The sequence below is a fragment of the Pinus tabuliformis genome, chromosome 4_1, assembly GCF_031772625.1.
Source record: "Pinus tabuliformis cultivar Carrire ecotype Pingquan chromosome 4_1, CPIR1, whole genome shotgun sequence".
NCBI lineage: Eukaryota > Viridiplantae > Streptophyta > Pinopsida > Pinales > Pinaceae > Pinus > Pinus tabuliformis.
Window position 1 is genome coordinate 153,730,275 of NC_142303.1, and position 25,995 is coordinate 153,756,269.

General features: G+C 33.3%; 1 protein-coding gene across 2 annotated transcripts; it reads left to right on the top strand.

Moving 5' to 3' along the window:
- The first annotated feature begins 5,458 nt into the window (after positions 1 to 5,458).
- LOC149174661 (uncharacterized) lies at positions 5,459 to 6,883 on the top strand. Of its 2 annotated transcripts, none has more exons than XM_089419376.1 (2): positions 5,459 to 5,871; positions 5,980 to 6,883. In XM_089419376.1, the coding sequence occupies exon 2, from the start codon at positions 6,101 to 6,103 to the stop codon at positions 6,518 to 6,520; it is 420 nt and encodes a 139-aa protein (XP_089275502.1). In that variant the 5' UTR covers positions 5,459 to 5,871; positions 5,980 to 6,100; the 3' UTR covers positions 6,521 to 6,883. The 2 variants fall into 2 exon arrangements, with proteins under 2 accessions (XP_089275502.1, XP_089275503.1); XM_089419377.1 differs by having other exon boundaries at positions 5,467 to 5,871; positions 6,052 to 6,883.
- Positions 6,884 to 25,995: the final 19,112 nt, after the last annotated feature.

Below are 25,995 nucleotides of genomic sequence, written 5' to 3' on the forward strand. Positions count from 1 at the left end.
TGACCTCCACTATTACTATTCTGCTATGGGCCCTTTGGCCTCCTATAATACTCCTAGGGAGGATCCCAACACCCAAGTGACTAGAGTAAATGTTTAGAACACTTTGTCATACCTTCAAGCACATAAGAAAAAGTGAGATTAGTTGCAACTTGTCAATGCCATAGAAACCAAGGGTTATGCCCCTTACATGCACCTCACATGTGTTCCTAGATGGGCTTAATGACCCCATCTATTTTCTCATTGGGCTACAGTCCTTATGATCCCTAATCACCCACAAAGGAAAACATGACACATGTAGGATTCAAATCTATGTGGGAAAGATAACAAGTTTTCCTCTTAAACATCCAAGCTAGATCCAATTAACCTAAAAAATGTTTGGAATGATTTGTCTCATCCCCAAGCACTTAAGAAATAGTGATCTTGATGGTACCTTTCCAAGGTCATATAAATGGAGGGTTATATGCCTTACATGCACCTCTTATGTGTTCTTGGACGAGTTTAAAGGCCCCTTATATTTTCTCATTGGCTTACCTTGCGAGCCCTAAGCATGCACAAATACAAACATGGAACAAGTGGGATTTGAACCTAGGTGGGAATAATAACAACTTCTTTTCTTAACCACCCAAGTTGGACCCAATTAACTAAAAAATTGTTTAGAATGCTTTGTCCTACCCTCAACCACTTAAGCAAGAGTGAGGTTGATGGTACCTTACCAAGGCTATATAAATCAAGGGCTACTTGTTGGGTATATGTTATATTTTTTAGATGATTGGCCCCATGTATTATACATTGATATAGGAGTGAGGGGAAGTCATCAGTAGGGCCCATATATATATATATATATATATATATATATATATATATATATATATATATATATATATATATTTTTTTTTTTATTTTTTTTTTTTTTTTTCTTTCATTTTTTGAAAGTTTTTGACACACAATTTGTACTTTTGTACCTTTGTTCAATGGTTTAGGGTTTTGAATGCCATAAAATCTTATATATGATACTATAATTGATGAAGTTAATTTGTAATGACCTGTCTCTAATATAGGGAGCAGAATAATATTAGCATGCATACGATGCATACATATGATAACTACATATGCATGTATCGCATGCACTACACTAGCATATATTCTAAATTAACTATAAATGTTCAATATCATGACACTCCTTTAAATAGAAGTTACACCCTTACCCATCACCACACATAATGCTTAGTACGTCATAATTAATAAGAAATACCCTAAATAATTTCAATTATATAAATTTAAAGTATAAAGTAAATATGGTTATAAAAATAAATGTAAAATTTAAAGTCAATTATAAATATGGTTATATATTTATATATCCCAGAATATATAAAAGAAATAATAAATTATATTAATAAATTGTCAAATGATAAATTAAATCAAAATATAGTAAATACTATGGACCTAAGGCATTTATATAAAAATGAATACTAATTCTAAAGGTAAACCTAGCACACGCGTCAATATACCAATATCTTAAGCAAATATGATTGCACGTTACAAGAAGATTGAAGGTCTCACTATGTAAGAGAGCTATGGATTCATTGATAGAGAAGGTAGTGACCGCCAAGGAGTGGATATACAGAGACAAAAGGGGGCACGAAAGGAAAAAAAATCATGGGTGTAGTTTATTTGGGAAACAAGGGGATTGTTTTGCCATGGGAGTGAAGTGAAGGGAGGGTTTTTTGGAGCATTTCACAGACAAAGGAAATTCCGAGGAAGCCACAAAAAGAGAGGAAGAATGAGTCTTAATTGTTCTTGGAGTTTTGGGCATGGGGGCAGAGTGCTTCAATTTTGAAGTACTTTGGAGCTGGGTACCGAGATTGTGCCTAGTTTGACAAGGAGGTTTTGGTCATTTTGGTAACGAAAGTGGAAGCAACAACCGCCAGAAACACCATCAGACAAAATTTTAATTTTATTAAGTTCAGGAACACACCCGAAACGAAATTACAAGTAAGTACTTCCTGATAATTTGCTAAAATTAAGAATGTATGGCTGCTTCATCAATTTATGGTTTCTTTTTTGTATGAATGATTAAATTAGGGCTTTTCATTCTGCGATTTGAAATATCGAATTTTAGTCTCTGGTTCAAGTAATTAAAAAAAATAAAAATTAAGGCTTTACATAATTAATAATGAAAGTTAGAGATGCGCCTCTAATCATTCTACTAGTTTTTTTAGTTAGGAGTTTCTAGAGTAAATTTTTAAGAATTATATGTGATTGTCATTGTTTATGTTTCTATTTATAAATAATTTATATATACATTATGTTTAGTGTAAAGGTTTAAAACTCTACCCTAATAGCTTACATACACCTCACATGTATTTCCAAATGGGCTTAAAGATACCCATTACTTTCCCATAAAAACAAGCATCATGAACTAAACCACATGAGCATGTGAAAAGATACCCATTACTTTGCCATAAAAACAAGCATCACTGAACTAAACAAAATGTGAAAGACAATTTGCCCATCAAATTCCATTAATACATACTACAAGCTCATTTACTTTACGTTCTTTTCCAAAAAAATCTCACTTAATTATTTGTCCACATTTTATTGATGACAGACTCCTTAACTATGATGGTGACAACTCACCTAATAAAAACACCTAACAACACATAAAACAAAGAGAATTAATGTTGACGATGAACCCCAAAATCATCTACTTAAAAATCAAAGCACTTAATAAATTATTATTTATTAAGTATAAACCATTAACAAGCACTTTGATGAAAGTAACAACTATTATGATAGGATTTAAAAACCTTAATATAAATCTTTTAAATTATTTTTTAACTGATTTAAATTATCTTTTGGGTATCAATATCATCAATAATATGAGTATCCTTTTTCTTTAACTGTTTACAAACAAACAATCATTACTCGAAAGATATAATGATATTAATAAAATTAATGTCTCTTTTTTCTTCACGCAATCATTTACAATGTACACTAACATGTTTATGATTGAATTTTATTCCAAATGGTTGAATGTTATTCACATCAATATTCTCCAGTTGTTTATTATTATGAAGATACCTCATGCTGTCGCTGGTACAAAAAATAAGACTTTTAACACCTCCCTGCTCTTTAATGGTACAAATTAAAGTAATAATTTGGATGGAACGAAAACGAATATTTGTTACAAATCTATATCCCTCGTTTTGTAATAATAAACCATAACACTCTCAACATTAATGCAATCTGTACACTAACATGTTCATTGGTTGAAATTTCGTTGTATATAAAGAATTCCGTTATATATTAATTATTAAGTGTTAATTATTTATTAATTAGGTTAAGTTTAAATTTGACAGATTTTAATGTTGAGTGGGAAAATGATTTGCTCATTTATCACATATTATCACTAAGTTAGGATAGTTATTAATTTGTACAAGTTATTATAGTTTTTAATACGTATAAGTCATTGTCACTCTCAGTTTCTTCTTATGAGATTTGAACACATTGACTTGGTAGGTACTATAGTTTTTAATTCGTACAAGTTATTATAGTTTTTAATGCATATAAGTCATTGTGACTCTCAATTTCTTCTTATGAGATTTGAACACATTGACTTGGTAGGTACTAAATTCACAAATCATGAAGATTGTGAGAGATTTCAATGAGATTGATACCTTTTGAATCGATTCTCAACCCCTGCCCATAAATTTTAAACCAATAATATGAAGAAAACTAAATCTCACACATATCCACTCATCTAAACCTCATGGAGAATATAAATATCATCTTAAAATTACATTAAAAAATTAAAAAATAATAATTAATTAATTAAATTGGGATTTTATTTGAAAATAATATACATTAGCATAAAAATGAGTTCAAAGTAGTTTGAAAAACTCAACCAGCCTTTGGGGGAGTTTATTTGGCAAGCTCATAAAAATGTAAATTAAATGTGAACACAAAGGATCAATGTTCAAATCCTCTATTGCTTTGTCCTCGCCATGTGCTGGGGTGACCCAGTTCACCTAGGGACAGGGTTGAAATTTGAAAACAAAAGTCCAATTTGATGGTTTTCACACTTCCCTGATCTGTTTTCATAGTTTGAAGGAAGCATCTTGACAATATGACAATTTTTTTTCACTGTATTTGACAGGAAAATCACTCAATGCCAAACAATTTGGTGGCCAGATTCAATCCCTACATAAGGGTTATAATGCTAGAGGTTGGAATCAACCCATGTCAAACATATAATAAACATTAGACTTACCAATATCTTTCATATATAATATATATAGGTCTGAGTTAATCCCTACATAAGGGTTATAATACTAGAGGTTGAAATCAACCCATGTCAAACATATAATAAACACTAGACTTACCAATACCTTTCATATATAATATATATAGGAGGTTGGAAGCAACCCAGGTCAAACACATAATAAATACTAGACTTACCAATACCTTCCATATATATATTATAATATAACTTATAGAAGAAATGACCTTTTCAGCGCTTATTATAGAATCTCAAGCAAACCCAGCTCAAACACTAATAAATACTAGACTTACCAATACCTTTCATATATATATTATAGTCTAACTTATAGAGGAAATGCCCTTTTCAAGGCCTACTATAGAATCTCAAGCAAAATTGTAATTTTTTGTTATTTAAAATATATTTTTGAATGCATAAATGGATTCAACATCCCGAGAAACCCTTGAGGTACTAGAATTCTACAGATTATAAAACTTAAATCAAAATTTTAAAAATATTTGAAATTAAACCAAAAAATTGCTCTGAAAAATACCATCTTGTTTATAAGTTAGACTATACCTATATGTATATATATATATAAAATAAAAAATTTACCAAAAAACAAAACGACAAAACTTATATATTATACCAAGGATATATATTATAAGGTAGTTAAAAAACCCACAAATTAATTTGGAAAATAATGAAAATTAGTTAATATTTTAGATGCCGGAAAAATTCTTTACCTATAAAAAAAAATGCTTTAAACACTTCAACATTCTAATTTTTTAAAATTTATTTTATCAAATTCGAAAAAAAAAATTTACCATCTAAACAAATTTGTAGCGTGGATAGACAACGACCCAGATAATATTCACTATATTCACTGTTCACGGTTACACCAAAAGTATGGTAAGCGTCCGCTGCTCATAACGTACATTAGGTCAAACTGTGAACTGGGAACTCGCATTTAAAGAGAGGCTGTATAATATATATGCGTTGCCCAAGCAACAGAGTAAATTCAGCCGGAATTTTCGTTGCGTTAAAATACAGAGTCGTTTGGAAAACCATCACCAAAAAATATCAGTAAAAACCATGAACCGAAAATATTGGTAAAATCCATGAACCAAAGAGACGTACAGTGCTGTGACACCAACATGCAACCTGCAGCAAAACGCTAAAATCCTGCAAGTAGAAATTAAAAAATATGTTGGCATATTCAATGCTATTAGAGGGCAGGTGCCCGTACTAAAAAATTTGACAATAAGGGGAGCGTTGGGCAGTAGCCAGTGACACATCATTACTCTCCGCTGTACAATCTGTGAACCCCACGACCAGACAGAGACACAGACAGATAACCATTCGATTTAAGTGGAGTCCATTAATGATCCTCTTTATCTTCATCTTCATCTTCATATTCACATCATTTCTTTTATAATTTCAATCTACTCACACTCCTCCACACAGGCCTCACCGTGTCCTCGGCACTTCAGACGGAACTGCGTTTCTTCCGTTCGCCTCCACGACAGGTCGCCTCTGGTTTATTTGTCGATGGGGATCACATGGCAAGTAGTGGAATGCGGTTAGAGCACATAAGATCTCGTCTGCGTAAGGTATATTTTATTTAATTTTTACAGTCTGTTGTGCGGATTTTATTTATTTAGTCGATGAATTTTCATTTTCAGAGTCTTTATTGATGGTTGACCCCGGGATGCTCGCAGGGTAACCCGGTTGGTTGTCAGGTAAAGAAGCAGATGCTGATGAGGTTATTTTGATTTTTGAGGTGCTTGCAGAGATAGAAAATATTTTCTGTGAAGTTTTCTTGCAGGAAGAGGAGGGGCCATGGGTGTTTATGAGAGCTTGAAGGTTCTGTTGCAGAGAAGGGGGAAATATGTGAGGCTGGATGGCTCCAAACAGCGTCGCCGCCTGCGAATAGTAAAGCTCGGAGGGAGCCGGAAGCGCAGGAGGATCTGGAAATTTAAACTGGTCCGCAAGATAAAGATAAAGAGGTGGATGAACCCCATGGTTTATTTGGTCAAGCTTAGAGATGCTTATGTGAAAATGATGCTGAATCTGGCGAGTTCCAGGGTTTTCTCCAGCGATTTAATGGGTGGCGGGTTCGGCCCTCAGTACGGTCTTGGCGGTACCAATGCCTTTGGACAGCGGCCGCTAAAAGAGTATGACGAGAAGATGCTGGTTGAGATTTATAAGTCTTTGGTGATTCAGGGTGAGCTGCAGGCTGCCGCTGTGGTTGCTACATAGAGGGTTAGGGTAAAGGTAGTGCTTGATGTGACTAAATAAGAGCGCCATGGCAGTCTTTTGGGATCTGGTTAAGCAGCAGTAGTAGGCACGTGGGAGTTTAACATAACTGGCCCAGGATCGATTCTCAGCTTCGATTTTCCGCGGAATAGCGGCATTGAAAGAGGATCTTTTCTTTTCTTCTTATTCAGCCATGGCTGCCATCTGGTATTTTCCTTCTTCTTTTTTTTTTCCTTTTTCTCAGCTGCAATGGCAAGTGTAAATAATGCCGGATCTGTGGCCACTGAAGGATGTAACAGTCATGCATGTTATAGTTCGGGATTCAATCCATGAGTTGAAGCAATAATATCGTGTTAATTATTCAAATGGCTCAGTGTACTTCCCAGCAATTTTGAAAACTTATTTTTCCTGCTTTTTTTACCCTCTGTATTATGTTAATTTCTCCTTGAATTTTTAGTAAAAAAATTTTTTTACCCTCAGTGTACTTCCCAGCAATTTTGAGAACTTATTTTTCCTGCTTTTTTTACCCTCTGTATTATGTTAATTTCTCTTTGAATTTTAGTAAACAATTCCTTTTCCTTTTTTTTTACCCTCTGTATTATCTTCATTTCCCTTTGAATTTGTAGTAAAAATTTCCTCTCACCAACTCAGGCTTTCCATTGTTCTGGAATATTGATCCATTTTTCCGATTCTCAGGGGTATTTACAGTTGAATATGAGTATACAGATATATTGTTACATTATGTATGGAATTTCCCATGAAAAAAGATTGAAAGTAAGTTTTCACAGTTTGAAATCATATGGTTGATTAATTGTTTTTAGAAATAACTGTTGATTAATTGTTTTTACAAAAAACTGTACAGTGTAGAACGTTTCCACTGTTTTTTTGGAAATGACTCTGTAGTGTGTAAAGTGTGGAGCATTTCTACACCCTGTACAATTATTTCTATAATTTCTAAAAATTATTAATATGTAATGATGTCAGCACAAGGCAAGCTGAGTTGGCACTTCCACGTATCTTAACTTGGGTTATTTATGTGATTTTTGTAATTAATTTTCTACATTTGTATCGACTGATGTGGCATACACGGTATATTGCGGAATTTCATATGGTAGACACGTTATATTACACAACTATATATGCAACAAGTGTTTTTTAAGGTAATTTTGTCCTTTTAAATATAAGAAAAATATTATGTTAAAAGTGAGTTGTATCTAGATTAATATCTTTAATCAAAAATGGGTTGCATCTCGATTAACATATAATCATTTTTAAAAACATTTTGGCAACAAACATTGTTTGCCTTTTTCGTGGGGGTAGGTTTTACAAACCCTTAGTGTACTTATCTCTTTTTCTTTGAACTCTAGTTGCATTTAGTTGAGTTGATAGATATTTTCTCTCTCTCTAGTTGCATTTATAAATTTATAATGTGTCCACGTTGAAAAACCTAAATTTTTTTTAATGATTTTTTAGGGCGAAATTTTTAATTATATGAAATATATTTTTTATTTTTTCCTAAAAGTTATTTTTTTGGTTTTTTTGTTTTTGTTTTTGTTTTTTTTTTTTTAATTATATTGCAATTTCTTTTTAATTGGATTAAATTTAAAAAAACTAAAAAAATTTAATAGAAAAAATAAAAATCACCTTATAATTTTATTGGGCATTGAAGCATATGTTAAGTCTTTTGGATCAATTATTTTCCAAAATTAGTTTAGTGGATAGAGTTCTATAAAAAACACATAGAGCAAGGAAGAAGCTTGTGAATAAATATGATTTTATTGGACATTGAAGCATATGTTAAGTCTTTTGGATCAATTATTCTCCAAAATTAGCTTAGTGGATAGAGTTCTATAAAATAAACACATAGAGTAAGGAAAAAGCTCGTGAATAAATATGATTTTATTGGACATTGAAGCATATGTTAAGTCTTTTGGATCAATTATTCTCCAAAATTAGTTTAGTGGATAGAGTTCTATAAAATAAACACATAGAACAAGGAAAGAGTTTGTGAATAAATATGATTTTAGATGTGAGTTAACCAAAGACTAAAGAGCCTTTTTTAGTGAACTAGATCTAAGATATTGCAACCAAGACTACAATATAGAGCCCAAGGCATAGAAACAAGACCATAAGTATTAATAATTTCTCGCACATGATTGTTTGTCGAAGTAAACAAACAAATTCCTAGTTTTAGATAGACAACCCAAGGTATGAGATGGGTTTTATTGGGAGATCAAAAGTCACCCTAATACCAAATGCACAAATGTTGAAGGCTCCAAACTATTGAGCCTTTGTCCCATAGTGCTAACAATTAACCATGAAATTGCAATCAAGAGGCAATATTGACGTAATCAAGAGGCAATATTGAGGTAAGCGTTGGCATGGATGGGAAGTTGTCCTTGTGAGTCCCATATCCTTAAAGGTGATTGGTATGCTTGGTAAGGATTCATTCAAGGGTTAATGCAAGTTCTATGTGTGCTTTCATGCTTTAATGAATAAGGGAATATAACAAAATGACATGCTATTTTTTTTTTCTCTATTTCCTAGTGAAGTGGCTTTCTTTGCTCGTACATCTAAGTGGCATGCAACCTTCTTTTTCTCTCTAGAGCTTTTGTCAAAGGGACACGTTTTTTTCCATAGTGGCTTTGTATATTGGAAAGACCATGTAAGAATATATAGGTTTTTCTTTAGTTATTTGTAACTTGCTCTAATCCTTACATGTGGATATTTTTATTTTTTTTTTTTTTCGAAATTATGAAGGATCTCACACTTACCATACTTAATAATTAATATATATTATTAACCAGAGCCATGATGGCTATGTTGAATGATCGATGCCCCCACATTGGAAAACGTTTGCTGACTACTATAGGGCCCTATGCAAACACGAAACTTGGTGGGTCACCATGTTAGGCTGTGGTAGTTCCTCCAACTTAAACCCTAACCTCTTCAATAACGAAAAACAAGTCTATTAATTTCATTAATATATATATATATATATATATATATATATAGATATCTTTCCATGTGAAAAATACTCTATACTCCATATGATGAATATACATATTTTGGTTCCTTGTATCATAAGCTTGAAAACATTACATCAAAATTCATCATATCAAATTGTAAAAATTAATTCTAATTAAAAAAATTCCAATCATTTTTTATAACCACTATAAATAAATCTAGTTAATATATATAAACTTAAGCATATTTAATTATATAATATAATATATTACATTAAAACATTTTTCTTTTAAAATCCAACCATTACTAAATTGCGGTTTCATCTAATTCACTGGTCGTTACCATTTCACGTAATTTATGGTTAGTTAGTTGTAATATGATAAATCTCCATTGTACTCTAAAAATTTCTTTATTCACAAAATTTTTTGCCTGAGAATGTTTTTTAAAAGAAAGTTTGCTTTTCCCCTGGTCGGGATAAGTGTGGCGTCAGAGGTGTCAGGCCTGAGTGGACATGGGCTGGATAGTGAAATTTAATGCAGCGGCACCCACATGCTCAAGGCAGGGAGTGCGGTGTCCTCTGCCTTGATTGCATGGGAGGTGGGCTGGCAAGGTGGCGGAGGGCGACATAAGGGAAGGTGGCGAAGGGGGAAGGTGTCTTGGACGTGCAGGGAAGGCGGAAGGTATAGCGGGGAAGGAAGGAGCAGCAAAGCGGAAGGGAGGAGAAGCAACGAAGGCCAAGGGCAAGCGTCGACCATCCGGTATGTAGTCTGGCCCTGGCACTGTTTAATTCGTATGCTCTGGTTGGGTTCCAAGGGAAATCCCATGAGTCGGAGGGAGAGTTGCTGGGAAGGAGGGAGAGGTGCGAGGCCACCCTAGAGAGGCTTAGCTCAGCCAGGGAGAAACCAGGGTAGACAAGGGGGAAATTTCGCTTGGCTCTGCGTTGTTTTGACTCTGCTCTTAAGCAGAGCTGGGGCTATGGCATGGTGGGCATTGCGAGGAGCCTCGATACAAGGCCGATCTGGAGTGACCAGCCTTTGGGTTGGGACGCTAGCAGGGTGGGAAATGGGATGAGTGAACCCGAGCAAATGGCAAGGCAAGACCATAGGGGAATTGCCAGGGACCCCGGGGGGCATGAGAGGCAGAGAGGTGAGTTGAAAGCAGACTGGAACTGGTAGGCAGAGGCAAGGGTCTACGGGTATGGGAGCACTAGCAGCACCTGGCTACAGATGGGTCTACGAGCCAGGATATGGCCGCAAGAGGGTGACCAATACCAGAACCAGGGTAAGGGCACGAGGCAGGGAGATAAGCTCGGGGACTCTTGCCTAATTTCCATAACCATTGGCCACCTGTGGGCATAGGGGTGCCTCTGCCCGATGCAGGACAAGCATGGTAGTGAAGTCTGGATATCACATTTGCACTGTGTTGCGATGAAGGAGGTAGTGAATCTAATGATGTCGAACTGTCTACAGGTTATAAGTCGGCAGGGCATGGCTCCAGCACGACGTGGCCGTGGCTGGGGCAACAAAGGCCCGGAACCCCGGGCAACCAAATGCCCAAGCAGGACAGATGGCCACAAGGGTCGCAAGGCCGCTGAGCGCATCATAGCTGAGGCAACCGAGACTTACAAAGAGGAAGTGGATGAGGGAATCCGAAAACTGATAGATGGTTGGGAAGACCAGGTGAAGAATGAGCTGGAACCGGATGATGAAATTGAGGTCTAGAGAACAATGGTGCTTGACCTAGGAACCACAAGAGGGCGAATTACACAGTTCAAGCACACCCTATACCTATATTTTCTGATGAAAAGTCTGCTAGGCAAAGCACTTGAGCAAATTTCTATGGGGATGGCAGTTACCATGCAGGGCCCTCCCAACTACAAGAGAGATATGGAGAAGATCCTATTCCAGCTGCATAAACAGGATGTTAGGATGGACTGCATTGACAGACGCATCCCATGCATTGGGGAGATCTTTGGAATGCTAGAAGCAACTGCAGAAGATCCTACCCTAGTAGCCTTTGACACTGAGGAGCAGAACGACAAGCAAGATTAGTCTACCTATGCTTAGTTTTTGTTTATGTGGATAGCATTTAAATTTCCTGTTGCCTATGTTAGATGTTATAGTTATGAAGTTTGTTATCATGAGAATGAAACATACCTAGCTAGAAAGACTGAAGAAGTTATGTTTTTGGATGGCATATAATGTTGACCGATGGCCAACAGACTCGGTTTCCCTTCGGGGCAAGTTGAGGCCACCGGGTAAAACTGTGTGGTGTAAATTTGCTTCATATACATAATAGAAAATAGACGGCCCTACCAAGCATTACAAAAAAAAAAAAAAACAAACAAACAAACAAACTTTGCTTTTATTCAACACTTTATTGTGTGTCATAATGTATTTAATCTTCAATGCACACTATCTCTTTATTCACAAAAAGTTGTACATGTATTTTGCAAGGAAGATATATATCATATAATATATATTAAATTAAAAATAGAAAACCTTTTGATTGAGAAGTCTTCATAAAATGTTCTTAACATGTCTTTCACAAAATGTTTATAATTATCTAAATGCATTGGATTCTTAGATATCAAAAGTTTTGGGATCTCCAACCTCGAAACATATGATTTATATATATAGTATTAAAGAAACTTGTATTGTATTGGGTTGCTTTCATGTGATTGAGCTAAAAAGGTTATTTTATAGCTCAGCGTAATGTGTAACTTTGTCTATTTGTCATAAGAGTTGAAATTTTGTTCATGTCGGTCAAAATAAAAAATTTAAAAATTTAAAAATTTAAAAATTAAATAACTATACAAAACATTTAAATAATGTTGACTTCTAAAAAATTGCACATGAAGAAATTGGACTCCTCGCTCAAAAAATTAAATAACTATACAAAACATTTATATAATGTTGACTTCTAAACAAATCGCAGGTGAAGAAATTAAACCCCTTGCAGCGCATGTTTGAACTGTATATAAGATAAATTATTGTAATACAAAGTAACTTCTAATCACTATTATTATAATTTTTAAGCATTTATATATATATATATATAATTCCAATCACTATCATTATAATTTTTATATATCTCTTCAAACACAAATAAATTAAAGAGATTTAAACTTCAAACTTCTTTATAAATAATACTTTATTTCACCGCCAATCAATTAAATTGCCTCAAAAACTCATATTCTCATATGAAAACATAAATAAATAAATTTTATAATAACCCCACATCAAATAAAAATATGAAAAAAACCAAAATAATTGTATTAAAAAAAGTTGATGATCCGCACGATAAATAAAAGAATAATATAAAAAGAAAGACTTCGATAGCGCCAATGATTTCCTCCCCCTCCCTTTTGTCCTCTCATGTTGCACCCTCTTTATAACGTCTTTTCAACGCAACCACATGAAAGAAATCTAATATTTATAACAGCAAGTAAAAGTAAAAAGGTAAAGATGACCATATAATTTACTTAATATTTAGTGTTTTGTCATCACTATTTTAAATAAAAAATACACTCTATTTTATATTTAACAATATTAGTGCATGCTATTATATTGAAGAAGACACCATGATAGTCTTAGAAAAAATAATTGCTTCACCCCCAAAGACTTTTATGACTCACCATTTTTAAATCAATGATTATGTCCTACTTTTGTAGCTAGAAGTTTACTGATTTGAAATCAATATTTAATTTTTGATGTAACATCATAGTGTCACCATTGATAATCTTTAATGGATACTTTATTAATCCTAAAGGCATCCATTTCAACATTGTCCTAGGTGATAGGGACGATGTCAATATTAAAAGATGATATGATTCCATTTTGTCTGGTTTCGAAAAGGAATTCAATTTTTTTTATAATAAAATGTTCGGTTCAAATTCTTTTAAGGTAGACGTGTTTATTAAGATATTGTTTATGAATGTGGAGAAAAATCTATTAATTTTTTATATATAATTTATTATGTGTATGTATATATAAGTGAAGAATATAATTAAAATTGAAAAATTATACGTATAAAATATAAAAAATTATTATATTTAAAAATAAAAATAAAAATAATATATAAGTAAGAGAAATCAATATATTTTTTAAATTACATTAAATAATTATGTTAATAAGTATATTTTAATCACTAATAATTATTAAAGAGATAGTAGAAATTTAACCTCTATCAAATATTTTAAAATATTTTTAATATTATACACAAATCAAATTCTTATATTTTTTCAAAGTAGTTATGCATTTTTTGAGTGGACTAATGGTTAAGAGCATGTGTTTTCTCCTAAGAGGTCACATGTTCAAATTCGGAGGGGGTAGAGTACGTATGCCTTTGTAGACTTAACAGTTAAATTGCTCCGCGAAGGTGGTCCCTTGTCCCACAAACAAGGAGTCTCATACACCAATTTGGTGTCTGGCTTGGCCGTGACCTTAAAATTGGATAATAATAATATAATAATGTCATATGAACAAGTGTCATATCAAATGAGTTATAGTTTTTTGAGCATGTGGTATTGAGAAGCTATGGTATTGGCCCAAACAAAGCCTATTTACAAATTAAAAATATCCATAATAAAGTGGAAGTGAGTCTCCATGGTTAAGAATGTTATGACATGTTTTTTTATGCATATATGTTTAACTTATATATCAATTGTTTTTATCATTAATAATAATAATAATAATAATTTTGTCGAAGGAACTTAGCTCAAGTGGTATGGTTCATGATTTGTGTCCCAAGTGGCGTGGATTCAAGTCTTTGGAGACACGTTGGCCCATGTGACGTTTATGAAATAGTTCTACTAATGGTGGAATAGTGGCAGTCGTTTCTATAAAGTTACCGAATGTGCCTACTGGAATGTACTAATTATTGTTTTAAAAAAAAATTAAATAAAGTTATAATTTATATAATTCTTATGATTTTTAAAATTTTAGCAACTTGGGATGTATGGTGAAGTGTTTCGATGCTTCTAATAAATTGGAATGTACTCATTATTGTTAAAAAAAAAAATTCTAATTTATTCAATTTTTGTGATTTTTAAAATTTTAGCAACTTGGGATGTTTGGTGAAGTGTTTCGATACTTATAATAAATTAATGTCTATTGACATTTACCAACCATTTGATTTATATTATTGTACTAGTGATATAAATAGTAGAAATGATAAGTGCACATTAATAAATATTGAATTAAAAAGTCAATGTGTGATTTATTTATATAGATTTAACAATAAATAAAGGAGAGATATTCATATGAGAAATGCACTCAAATTATATGTTATTGTTGATACAAACATGAATGGGGAATTTCACGAGGTTTGAAGTATTGTAAGAATGTTGGGACTCTAGTTGTATGAGAGAACAAATGTGTGAATTTGACTTTACAAAGATTAAAATTTGGAGACTCTAACAAAGACATATCTATGCATTTATAATTTTCTAAATATGACATTATGACTTGAATTTTACTTATTAGTTTCCCTTGAGAAGCCCATGAAAACATAAAGTAAATATGAGTACAAAGGTCCTATTTTCAAATCCCTAGTGATTTACTCGTAGTCGTGTGCTAAGGGGTAACACAATTCACCTAGGGTGTAAAAGAAGGGGAAAATGCTTAGCAACAAATATATTTGCACAATAACCAATCAACCGTTATGTTAGTGGGAAGCATCATTCCCTTGTGAGTGCACTCATTAACATAAGTATCATGGTACATTATATGCATAGTTAAGTTTAACGAAAAAAATGTTAAGCTTACATCAAGATAATATAGTAAGTTTACATGCCCATGGGGTCTTGGATAGACGATGATCATGCGCTATTAAGACACTCCTAGATGTTAACAACTCGGTTCAATCCCCTTCTCTATTTAAGTGTTATTCTTAGACATAACCATAATGTAACCTAATTATTACTAAACTTATAAAACAAAAAAACAATAAACTCACATGAATTAAAAATATATCAATACACACAACACCTAATATTACATTTTCATCTAATTTCACTTTACAACTTAAATATATTAATCAATAAGAATACTACCTTCAATATTATATTCATTTATTACTCCTCAAAAATAACAATTATTCAACATTTTGTTAATTTAAGTGAGAAACAACTATTTCACTAAAAATCATTTGCCACACAAATTTTCCAAACCTAACATGATGCAGAAGCTTTTAAATTTGATAATTTAAGTTTTAATCTTATAATGAAATAAACTATACCTAAATACATGTAAAAAAAAAGGATTGACGATGATGCATACTTTTGAATTCAAGAACATTTCATATTTAAGAAATAAAATGGTTTCATCATGCACTTATACTGGAATATGGTGAAATTTGAATATGGTTTCATCATGCACTTATACTGGAATTTGATCTTTCAGAGTAATTTGAGTGTAGGTCTTTTCCATATAAATGATGCGCCAAATTTTTGTAGGGAAACCAATAAAATAATATGTTACCATACCTACTAGGTTAGGTAGTTTATTTGTTTTTAATTATTATATATTTTTATTTAAAAAAATAATTTAACATAAAATTATTTTTAAATATTCTTTGGATGATGGGGTTGTTTATAATAAGTGTAAGGGTGTAAAATTGTCATCTATTTAGCTACACAAGAAGGAGGACGTGGAAATGACATCCTTACATGCTCACAACACAATTCACATCATTTCAATATTAATTAACCTTATTTGCGTGTTAAATCAGTTGGTGATTTCAATTGTGCTTGTCTTAATGGAAACTCTCCATAGTCTTATGCATGCGTATTGGGCAATTAATTTTATTGTACCGGGGAGCATAATGTGGCTTCTAAGTAGGCCAAAAATTAGCACATTGGTCATGTCATGAGGCTAACAATTATTCTGACATGCAATATAATCCCCCTGCATGTCAGAGATGTGGTTTATAGGGTTTTCATTCTTGTTTCGTGCACCTGAGGTATGAAGGCACAATTCCATGGAGCCTTCAACTTGGTGCTCTGCTATTTATTCGAAACCATGTTTTTCCCTTGGTTGTTGATGAATTTTCCCTTCTCGACTTCAAGACCCCTTACTTTTCCCTGTTGTCTTACCTTTTGATCTCACAAAGAAGGGAAAGCCTGCCTGGTTGTTGGTCTTTCTCTCTCTCATATTTCTTCTTCTTTGGCCTTACCCCTTGCTCACTTGGCTCCCCTTGACTCTTCTTGGTTCTAGCCTCCCATCCGTCTCCTCCATTCCCTCCAACTTCTGAGACACCATCACCCTCTCCTCTTTCGTACTCTATTGGCCTTGATTTTAGATTCATGCCTCTCCATCACTATGCTTCTCCTCTGCATTCTTTAGTGGCAAGTCTTTTTGTAGGGTCTTAACATGCCAAGACAACATGCAGGGTTTTGCTGTGGGGCTACCTACTATAGGGGCATTAGTTGTCCCAGAGTGCAGCAACGAGTGGAAACCTCTGTGACTCAACGCCAAGAATTCGTCAAATATTTAGGATGAAATTGTGCGAGCCGAGAGGGACTTATTGACGAACGACATTGTGTCACTGACTCAAATGCCATGGTTGAGGTGGCAGGCTAGGTGCTAGATGTTGGACACTTTAGAGTTGCCTTAACCATCATATGCACATGGATGACCTCTATTGGTGCCTAAAGCTGCTACTGGGATGTGCTCTAGTGGATAGAAACATTGCTAGAGAGAAGTTGTTTCTCTAGTTGGAAGAACTGCAAATCGTGGTTCATTTGATGGACACTAGACTGGGAAAAATTGAGGACGATCTTGGCTTAACTCCAACACTAGCACACTTTCTAGAAGGTAACGGGTACCCCATTCCTCTAGCCTTGTACTTGGGAAAGTTTGATATTGTCTATGTTTCAAAATTTCATGCAGTATTTAATACTCATTTTGTTTTACCATAATGTAACCGAAGAAACAATAACATTCAAATAAAATTGTTATAGTTTTAGTTTTCAAAATATATATATATATATATATATATATATATTTCTAATTATTAAGCAAACTAAACTTCTAATCTAGTTTAATCTAGTTTTCCTAATAACAAATTAGGCCCAAATGTAAACTCATAATTGTAAAGCAATATTTCTAATTAAATAAAATTATCTTAATTAAAACAAAAATTAATATTAAATATTAAAATTAATTAACTTATATAAAATTTATTACTAAAACATTTCTTTTCGAAAATTTTCAATTTTTTATTTTTTAACTTAAAAAATATCAAAATAAATTACTCTAGATTATGTATTATAGAGTATCAACTATATAAATAATTATTTATCATAAACAATACTACGACATATAAAACTATAAAAGGATGTCATCATAAATATGTTATAAACAATAAAAATAATTATATGTTATAAACAATGATGGAACATGTAAAATGATGTGACGATGATGTGATTATAGATAAGTTTAAGAATGTGGGGGCAAACCACATGGTGGTTAGTTTGTGGAAAACGAAGACCATTTATAGCATAGGCTAGGCTATCATATCCAAGTTGGAGTTGGATAGTTGATGTGAAGTAACAACCCATTTTGAACACCATCCACTCCTAAGAACGTTTTAGTGCCACTAATCAAATTTGTTTATGACGGTTATAATATAATTAATTTACTATTCACAACGTGCCAACCATAAGGGATGATATGATTCCATTTTGTCACTCGCCGGAGTTCCACTTTGACTATGTTGTTCTTAATCCTCACATAGTGTCTATAATGCCTTTGATAAATGTAGATCCATTATCAACCACTCATAATTTACATTTAGATATTCTTCAAAGTTTCCTCACATTGCACCATTTGAAATTATGTAGCATTGAACTCCCAAAACCCTTTAGACATCATATTTAATGAGATTACTTTTTTTCAATATTATATGATTCAATTTTGTCTTCACCCAAAAATCTAAATTGTATATGGGGATTGTAATTCTCATGTATGGACTTTAATATCCTATCATATTTGACATTCAAAAAAAAAATTGTTGGCTAATTTCTATTAATATTAAAAAAGATTATATTGGTAAATTATTCATGTCCACAATACATATGGAGGATCATGATTACTTTTCAAGATAACCAAAACATAACTAACCAAAACACCACTGAGACTACATATAGCCAAAAGATTACATATGTAAATACCTTGGATTTACTGAAGTAAACAATGTACTATAACTAACATAACAAAATAAATCACCAGGAACCATTGACATTACTAACAAAACAAAAACATAGTGGTTACAAAAATAACGAGTGCCTTCCAACAACTAGAACAAGAAAGCATGGAAGGTGGACGCATTATTCCAAAATGGTACCTAGTGAGTGAGGAGAAGAGTTTGCATGTGCAATGTTTAGAAGTGGGACATTAATGACTGCAGCGTCGTCCTGATGGTTACTAGACTCTATCTTTGAATTTGAGACCACGAAGCATTCCACTCAATATAATCTAACCAATATATCATCCAAATCATAACCAATGCCTCTCAGTATTCTCTTAATCTTCTCTGGTCCTGCAAAGAGCTCATAGTTGTCAACCTATTTGTCACAAATTACCATGCTGAGTAGCGTTTCCATCTGACAATGTAGTGTTATAGAGTGGAGGAAATGTAGTCTTCTCTTCTTCAACTTCCCTGGATTGGGAACCCATTTGAGGATGCTACCACCAATTTTTGAATCAGAATGATATTTGCGATCCCCAAATTCCCTTGCTTCCAAATGCAAAATCTCCTTTCTAACCTCCAGGGGAGTCGAATCGAAAAATCTTTCCATTGATTCCCAACCAAATAGCCGTCAATGTCTGGAAGAGTATACCCCTGGAGCACAACCCCTGCGATTAGGGAGCCATTTTCGAGGAGGCATTTCCATAGAAGACCTGCAAATAAACCACAATACAACCACTCAAGCTAAGTAAATGACCAAGTTAATATTGATCACAGGGTAGTGAGACCCCAGAATAAAAGAAACTAACAAGTTATGAGTGACGACCCTAGTATAACACAAAACATCCACTGACAAAAGACTTTGTGGATGATTAACTAATTTCAATGACAAATTACTTGACACCCCTTACCAACCAGGACCACAATCCGTTTCAACTACCTAGAAACCCATAATTCTTGAGGACTAGAGTGTATCGAGGTTTGAGACGTTCGAATGAACAAAGAACAAGTGGAGGCGTAGTCTCTTTCAAAACTAGATGGAGAAGGTACCTCAGTACTAGACTCTACATACCAACATTAGGCAATTAAAATAAATTCCTGCCAGGTTGAAGGTTTGTGATGTCGCTGAGGGAAGTATAATGACCAATTCAAAGGAGGGACCTGACCTTGAGTTATGTAAAAATAACTCAAATAACATTGACACCCTATGTGAAACAAAGACAACCCAGTATAGAACTTACGACCCGACGAAAGAAGGCTATGGGATGCAGAACTGCCCAACTCTTCAACAAACAAAAATGCCATCCTACTAATTGGACCTGAGAAATTAACAGTGTATATAGACCTCTCGTGACTGTAACATAGTCAATTGGTGACCACCAACAAGAGTGAAACTGTTGCAACTAAAGGACATCAACCACATAATGATCGCCTTTCTGCCACCCTGAGGCAATGGTGGAACTTACATAAATAGCTACGACCGTGATGAATCTGATACCAAGAATGAACCACATCCTTTGAAATTCCCATGATGGAAGTCGAGTGTACTGCATACACCATGTCTCAACCATCCCAAGGCACTTCCTGAGAGTGAGGTCATTAATGAAATTTCTCCTGTTGTCAGTGCACTTCCTTCCCGCATCCAGTCTGCCATGGGAGGGACGATCCATTCCTGAGAAGACAAAATGAAATGAGTTAATGAAACCGTTGACACAAACAAAACCCAAAAATCCCATCTCCTCATAGTTAATATGAAAAGATTTGGGTTGGTGGCTCTTATTATGTGAACCTAGGATATGCCACACATGATCGGTGTGGAACCAAGTGTAGAGCCTAACTCTATCTCCAAGGGTCGCCATCTCTATCGCCAAACAATCTCTTTGCATGCCAATAATTACTCTCGTCGGAAACCTCCCATTGAAGGGGATCGTCATGCCTCTTTCTGATACTGATATTTCGATGTCGTGAGGTTTCAAAAAGTTCATATTAGGTATAAAATCCCATGACAATGAAAATTTTCATTTTTCCTCCCCTTTTTTAACATCATTTTTAATGCATGGGTTGGAAATATGTTAGTCATGAAAAATTCTCTAATTTTTTATTTTTTTTCTTTTTTTTTCTTTTCGATATATATTTAATCTAGAGATATATTAGAGGATGGATTTATATGGTTTAAGATAAATAAATCTCCCAAATCACCCTATTGCTTATTAATTAACCTCTTTTTTAGACTTTCCAAAAAATTCATGTTATTTTTTTTGTGAAAATGAAAAGAGATTACATTGATATCTATTACAAATTCATATTAATTATTTAGCAATGTGTATATAAAATATTCTAAAAACTCATTCATTAATTAAAGTATTATATTTCATATTCACTTCAATATACATCATATTTTTTCATCATGTGTGATTCATCATACAGGTGGATTGTTGTATCTATTGTTTCATAATGAGCCAAAAGTGTGATTACTATTGTATTCAAGTATTGTATTGGACCATTCTTGGATGCCATATATAAATGTGTTTGGCTTAGGTTGTTATATAGACCCCTTTGTCGCTAGGCATGGAACCGTCCTTTAAGTCCCCACTCAAGATATGCATTGTTATTATGGCTTTGGATGATTATCCATTAATGGGAATAACTTGCCATCATGTTAATGATTTATGACATGGATAGGTATGCAAACATCTTGGGATGGATATGCTAGGACACATTATCTAAAGGAAACTCTAGTCTCATTCACTTCTTCTCTTTGCATGTAAAGTGTAGCACAAATTTTTAGGTTTCCATACCTATTTGGAAGCACACTTTATCATATGCCCTAGCATGGAACCCCATTTTGTGTATTGTCATGCTTTAGTCATGGACTCTTGGAGATGATTCTACAATTGTTTGTGCATTTTCACATTTCTAAGGCAATCTCACCAATCTATAGGAAATTCATGTTTCTCAAGGCATTCCTCACATCCTTTAAGGGATACATGTACTATTTACGCATCCATGGATATCCTCAACACATACCATGTTGATGATCCTAGAGAAATCTTTCATTTGGTAATCTTTTGAGCTATTATACACTTGATTTAAGGGCTAAACCACTCTTTTGGATGCTATACAAGTTATTGGGGTCTTATGACCCAGTTTTTAACTTGGAGGGTCACTACCATGCTTCATCCACCCATCAAATGAATTGATCTTGCAAGCTAGTAGAAGTCTTGAATTATCATAACAATTTTTTGATTCACCAAGAAATAAACCAAAAAAGAGAGCTCCAAAAATTGACATCAAAATTACCTCTAATAGGTAGATCTTCAACGAATCATTTTCTCAAATGATATCCAACGATTCACAACAATTTGGATTGACATGATAATTTTAATTAATGAGATTGTCTTTCAGATTAATCACATTATTGAGATTTGGTCGATGTTTCGAACCAACTAATGTGGTTCATCTTGAGGACAAAGGTGAAAAAATAAATCTTCACAAATGTTTAAATAGCAGAGAAGCATCCTTGCTCGGAATTAGCCGGTATGAATTAGTTGTTAGGAAAAGATTGTTAAGAATTAGGAATTAGTTAATGGGATATACTATTAATTTATTATTTATTTTCACTATCAATGTAATAAAATAAATTGAAAAAAATGAAGTAGTATTATTAATTTATTATTTATTTCCATTTTCAATGTTATTATGTAATATAATTAATGAGAAATAGAATAAATAATATTTGATGGATGAAATCATAGTGGTAAGCGATTAGAATTAATATTAAAACTATTAATAATAAAACTAAATTAATATTTAATATAAAAAGAAAATGAAAACTAAAATTAGTTCTAATATTATTATTAAATATTAAATTATCGAAGAAATAAACCAAAGAATACATAAACCAAAGAATCCAAGAACATGCAACAGACATTAGGCACAACCGCTCTCGTTCCTCAGCGTTCGCTGAACGTGCGGTCTAAGCACCATGTCTGCATTGAGGATACCCAAGTCATTCCTAGGGTTGATCAGTTCCATCATAAGAAGCTAAGAGAAGTCATTGAGATTGAGAAGCATGTGATCAATCTCAACGGGGATGATGGCTGGAAATTAAGCATGTGAACAAGTGTCATATCAAATGAGTTATGGTTTTTTGAGCATGTGGTATTGAGAAGCTATGGTATTGGCGAAGCAAAGCCCATTATCACATTAAAAATATCCATAATAAAGTGGGAGTGAGTCTCCATGGTTAAGAATCTTATGCTTTTTTGTTTGTTTATGCATATATGTTTAACTTATATATCAATTATTTTTATCATTAATAGTAATAATAATTTTGTTGAAGGAACTTAGCTCAAGTGGTATGGTTCACGATTTGTGTCCCAAGTGGCGTGGGTTCAAGTCTTTGGAGACATGTTGGCCCATGTGACATTTATGAAATAGTTCTACTAATGGTGGAATAGTGGCATTCGTTTCTACGAAGTTACCAATTGTGCCTACTGGAATGTACTCATTACTCTTTTAAAATAATAATAATTTTAAATAAAGTTATAATTTATTCTTATGATTTCTAAAATGTTATCAACTTGGGATGTATGGTGAAGTGTTTCGATGCTTATAATAAATTGATGCCTATTAACATTTACCAACCATTTAATTTATATTATTGTACTAGTAATATAAATAGTAGAAATGATAAGTGAACATTAATAAATATTGAATTAAAAAGTAAATGTGTGATTTATTTATATAGACTTAACAATAAATAAAGGAGAGATATTCAAGTGAGAAATGCACACAAATTATATGTTATTGTTGATACAAGCATGAATGAGGAATTTCACGAGAGTTGAAGTATTGTAAGAATGTTGGAACTCTAGCTGTATGAGAGAACAAATGTGTGAGTTTGACTTTACAAAGATTATAATTTGGAGGCTCTAACAAAGACATATCTATGTATTTAAATTTTTCTAAATATGACATTATGACTTGAATTTTACTTATTAGTCTCTCTTGAGGAGCCCATGAAAATGTAAAGTAAATATGAGTACAAAGGTCCTATGTGCAAATCCCTAGTGATTTACTCGTGTCCGTGTGCTAAGGGGCGACACAATTCACCTAGGGCATAAAAGAAGGGGAGAATGCTTAGCAAAAAATATATCTGCACAACAACCAATCAACCGTTATGTTAGTGGGAAGCATTATTCCCTTGTGAGTGCACTCATTAACATAAGTATCATAGTATATTATATACATAGTTAAGTTTAACAAAAAAAATGTTAATCTTACATTAAGATAATATAGTAAGTTCACATGCCCATGAAGTCTTGAATAGATAGTGATCATGCATTGTTAAGGCACTCCTAAATATTAACTCACTAATTCAATCCCCACCCTATTCAAATGTTATTCTTATACATAACCATAATATAACCTAACTATTGTTAAACTTACAAAACTAAAAAACAATAATTAATCACATAAATTAAAAATATATCAATACACACAACATATAATATTACATTTTCATCCAATTTCACTTTACAACTTAAATAAATTAATCAATAAAAATAATGCCTTCAATATTATATTCATTTATTACTTCTCAAATAACAATTATTCGACATTTATATAATTTAAGTTAGAAACAACTATTTCACTAAAAACCATTTTCCACAAATTTTTTTTACAAACCTAACCGGATGGAAAAGCTTTTAAATTTTATAATTTGAGTTTTAATCTTATAATGAAATAAACTAAACTATACCTAAATACATGTAATTTTTTTTTATTGACGATGATGCATACTTTTGCGTTCAAGAACATTTCATATTTAAAAATAAAATGGTTTGATCATGCACTTGATAGAATATGGTCAAAATTTTCAATAAATAAAATAATATGTTACCGTACCTACTAGGTTAGGTAGTTTATTTTTTTTTTAATTATTATATATTTTTATGTTAAAAAATAATTTAACATAAAATTATTATTAATTTTTTTTTTGGATGATGGGGTTGTTTAAAATAAGTGCGGGGCTGTAACACTGTCATATATTTAGTTATATAAAGAGGACGTGGAAATGACATCCTTCCAGGTTTACCACACAATTTACATCATTTCAAGGTTAATGAATCTTATTTGTGTGCTAAATTGGTTGGTTATTTCAATTGTGCCTGTGTTAATAGAAGCTCTCTATAGTTTTATACATGTGTATTGGGTGGTTATTTTTTTTTGTATCGGGGAGCATAGTGTGGCTTCTAAGTATAACAATTAGCACTTTGCTCATGTCATGAGGCTAACAATTCTTTCAGCATGCAATGTAATCCCTCTGCATGTCAGAGAGGTGGTTTATAGGGTCTTCATTCTTGTTTCGTGCACATGGGGTATGAAGGCACTTGCAATTCCATGTAGCCTTCGATTTGGTGCTTTTTTATTTATTTCGGACAATGTTTTTCCTTTGGTTGTTGATGAATTTTTCCTTCTCGACTTCAAGCCCCCTTACATTTCCCCGTTGTCTTACCTTTTGATCTCGCAAAGAAGGGGAAGCCTCCCTGGTTGTTGGTCTTTCTCTCTCTTATATTTCCTCTTCTTTGGCCTTACCCCTTGCTCACTTTTCTCCCCTCGATTCTTCTTGGTTCTAGCCTCCCCATATGTCTCCTCCATTCCCTCCCCCTTCTGAGACACCACCGCCCTCTCCTCCTTCGTACTCTATTAGCCTTGCTCCCATATTCATGCCTCTCCATCACTATGCTTATCCTCTGCACTCGTCAGTGGCAAGTCTTTTTGCAGGGTCTTAACATGCCAAGACAACATGCATGGGTTTTCCATGGGGATACCTACTATAGGGACATTGGTTGTCTTAGAGTACGACAGTGAGTCGAAAGCTTTGTGACTCAATGCCGAGAATTCACTATGGTGAGTGAGGAGAATAAATTGTGCGAGTCAAGATGGAAATCATTGATGAACGACATTGTGTCACTGACTCGGAGGTCATGGTTGAGGTGGCAGGCTAGATACTAGACGTTGGACACTTTAGTGTTGCCTTAACCATTACATGCACATGGATGACCTCTACTAGCACCTAAAGCTGCTACTGGGACATATTCTAGTGGATAGAAACATTGATAGAGAGAAGTTGCTTCTCCAGTTGGAAGAAATGCAAATCTTGGTTTGTTGAATGGAAACTAGGTTGGAAAGAATTCATGACTATCTTTGTTTAGCTTTGACACTAGCACACTTTCCAGAAGGTAATGAAGACCCCATTCCTCTAGCCTTGGACCATGGGAAAATTGATATTTTCTATGTTCCAAAATTTCATG

What these genes read in the sequence shown, in the direction of transcription:
- LOC149174661 (XM_089419376.1), top strand. Translation starts at nt 6,101, where the DNA reads ATGGGTGTTTATGAGAGCTTGAAGGTTCTGTTGCAGAGAAGGGGGAAA.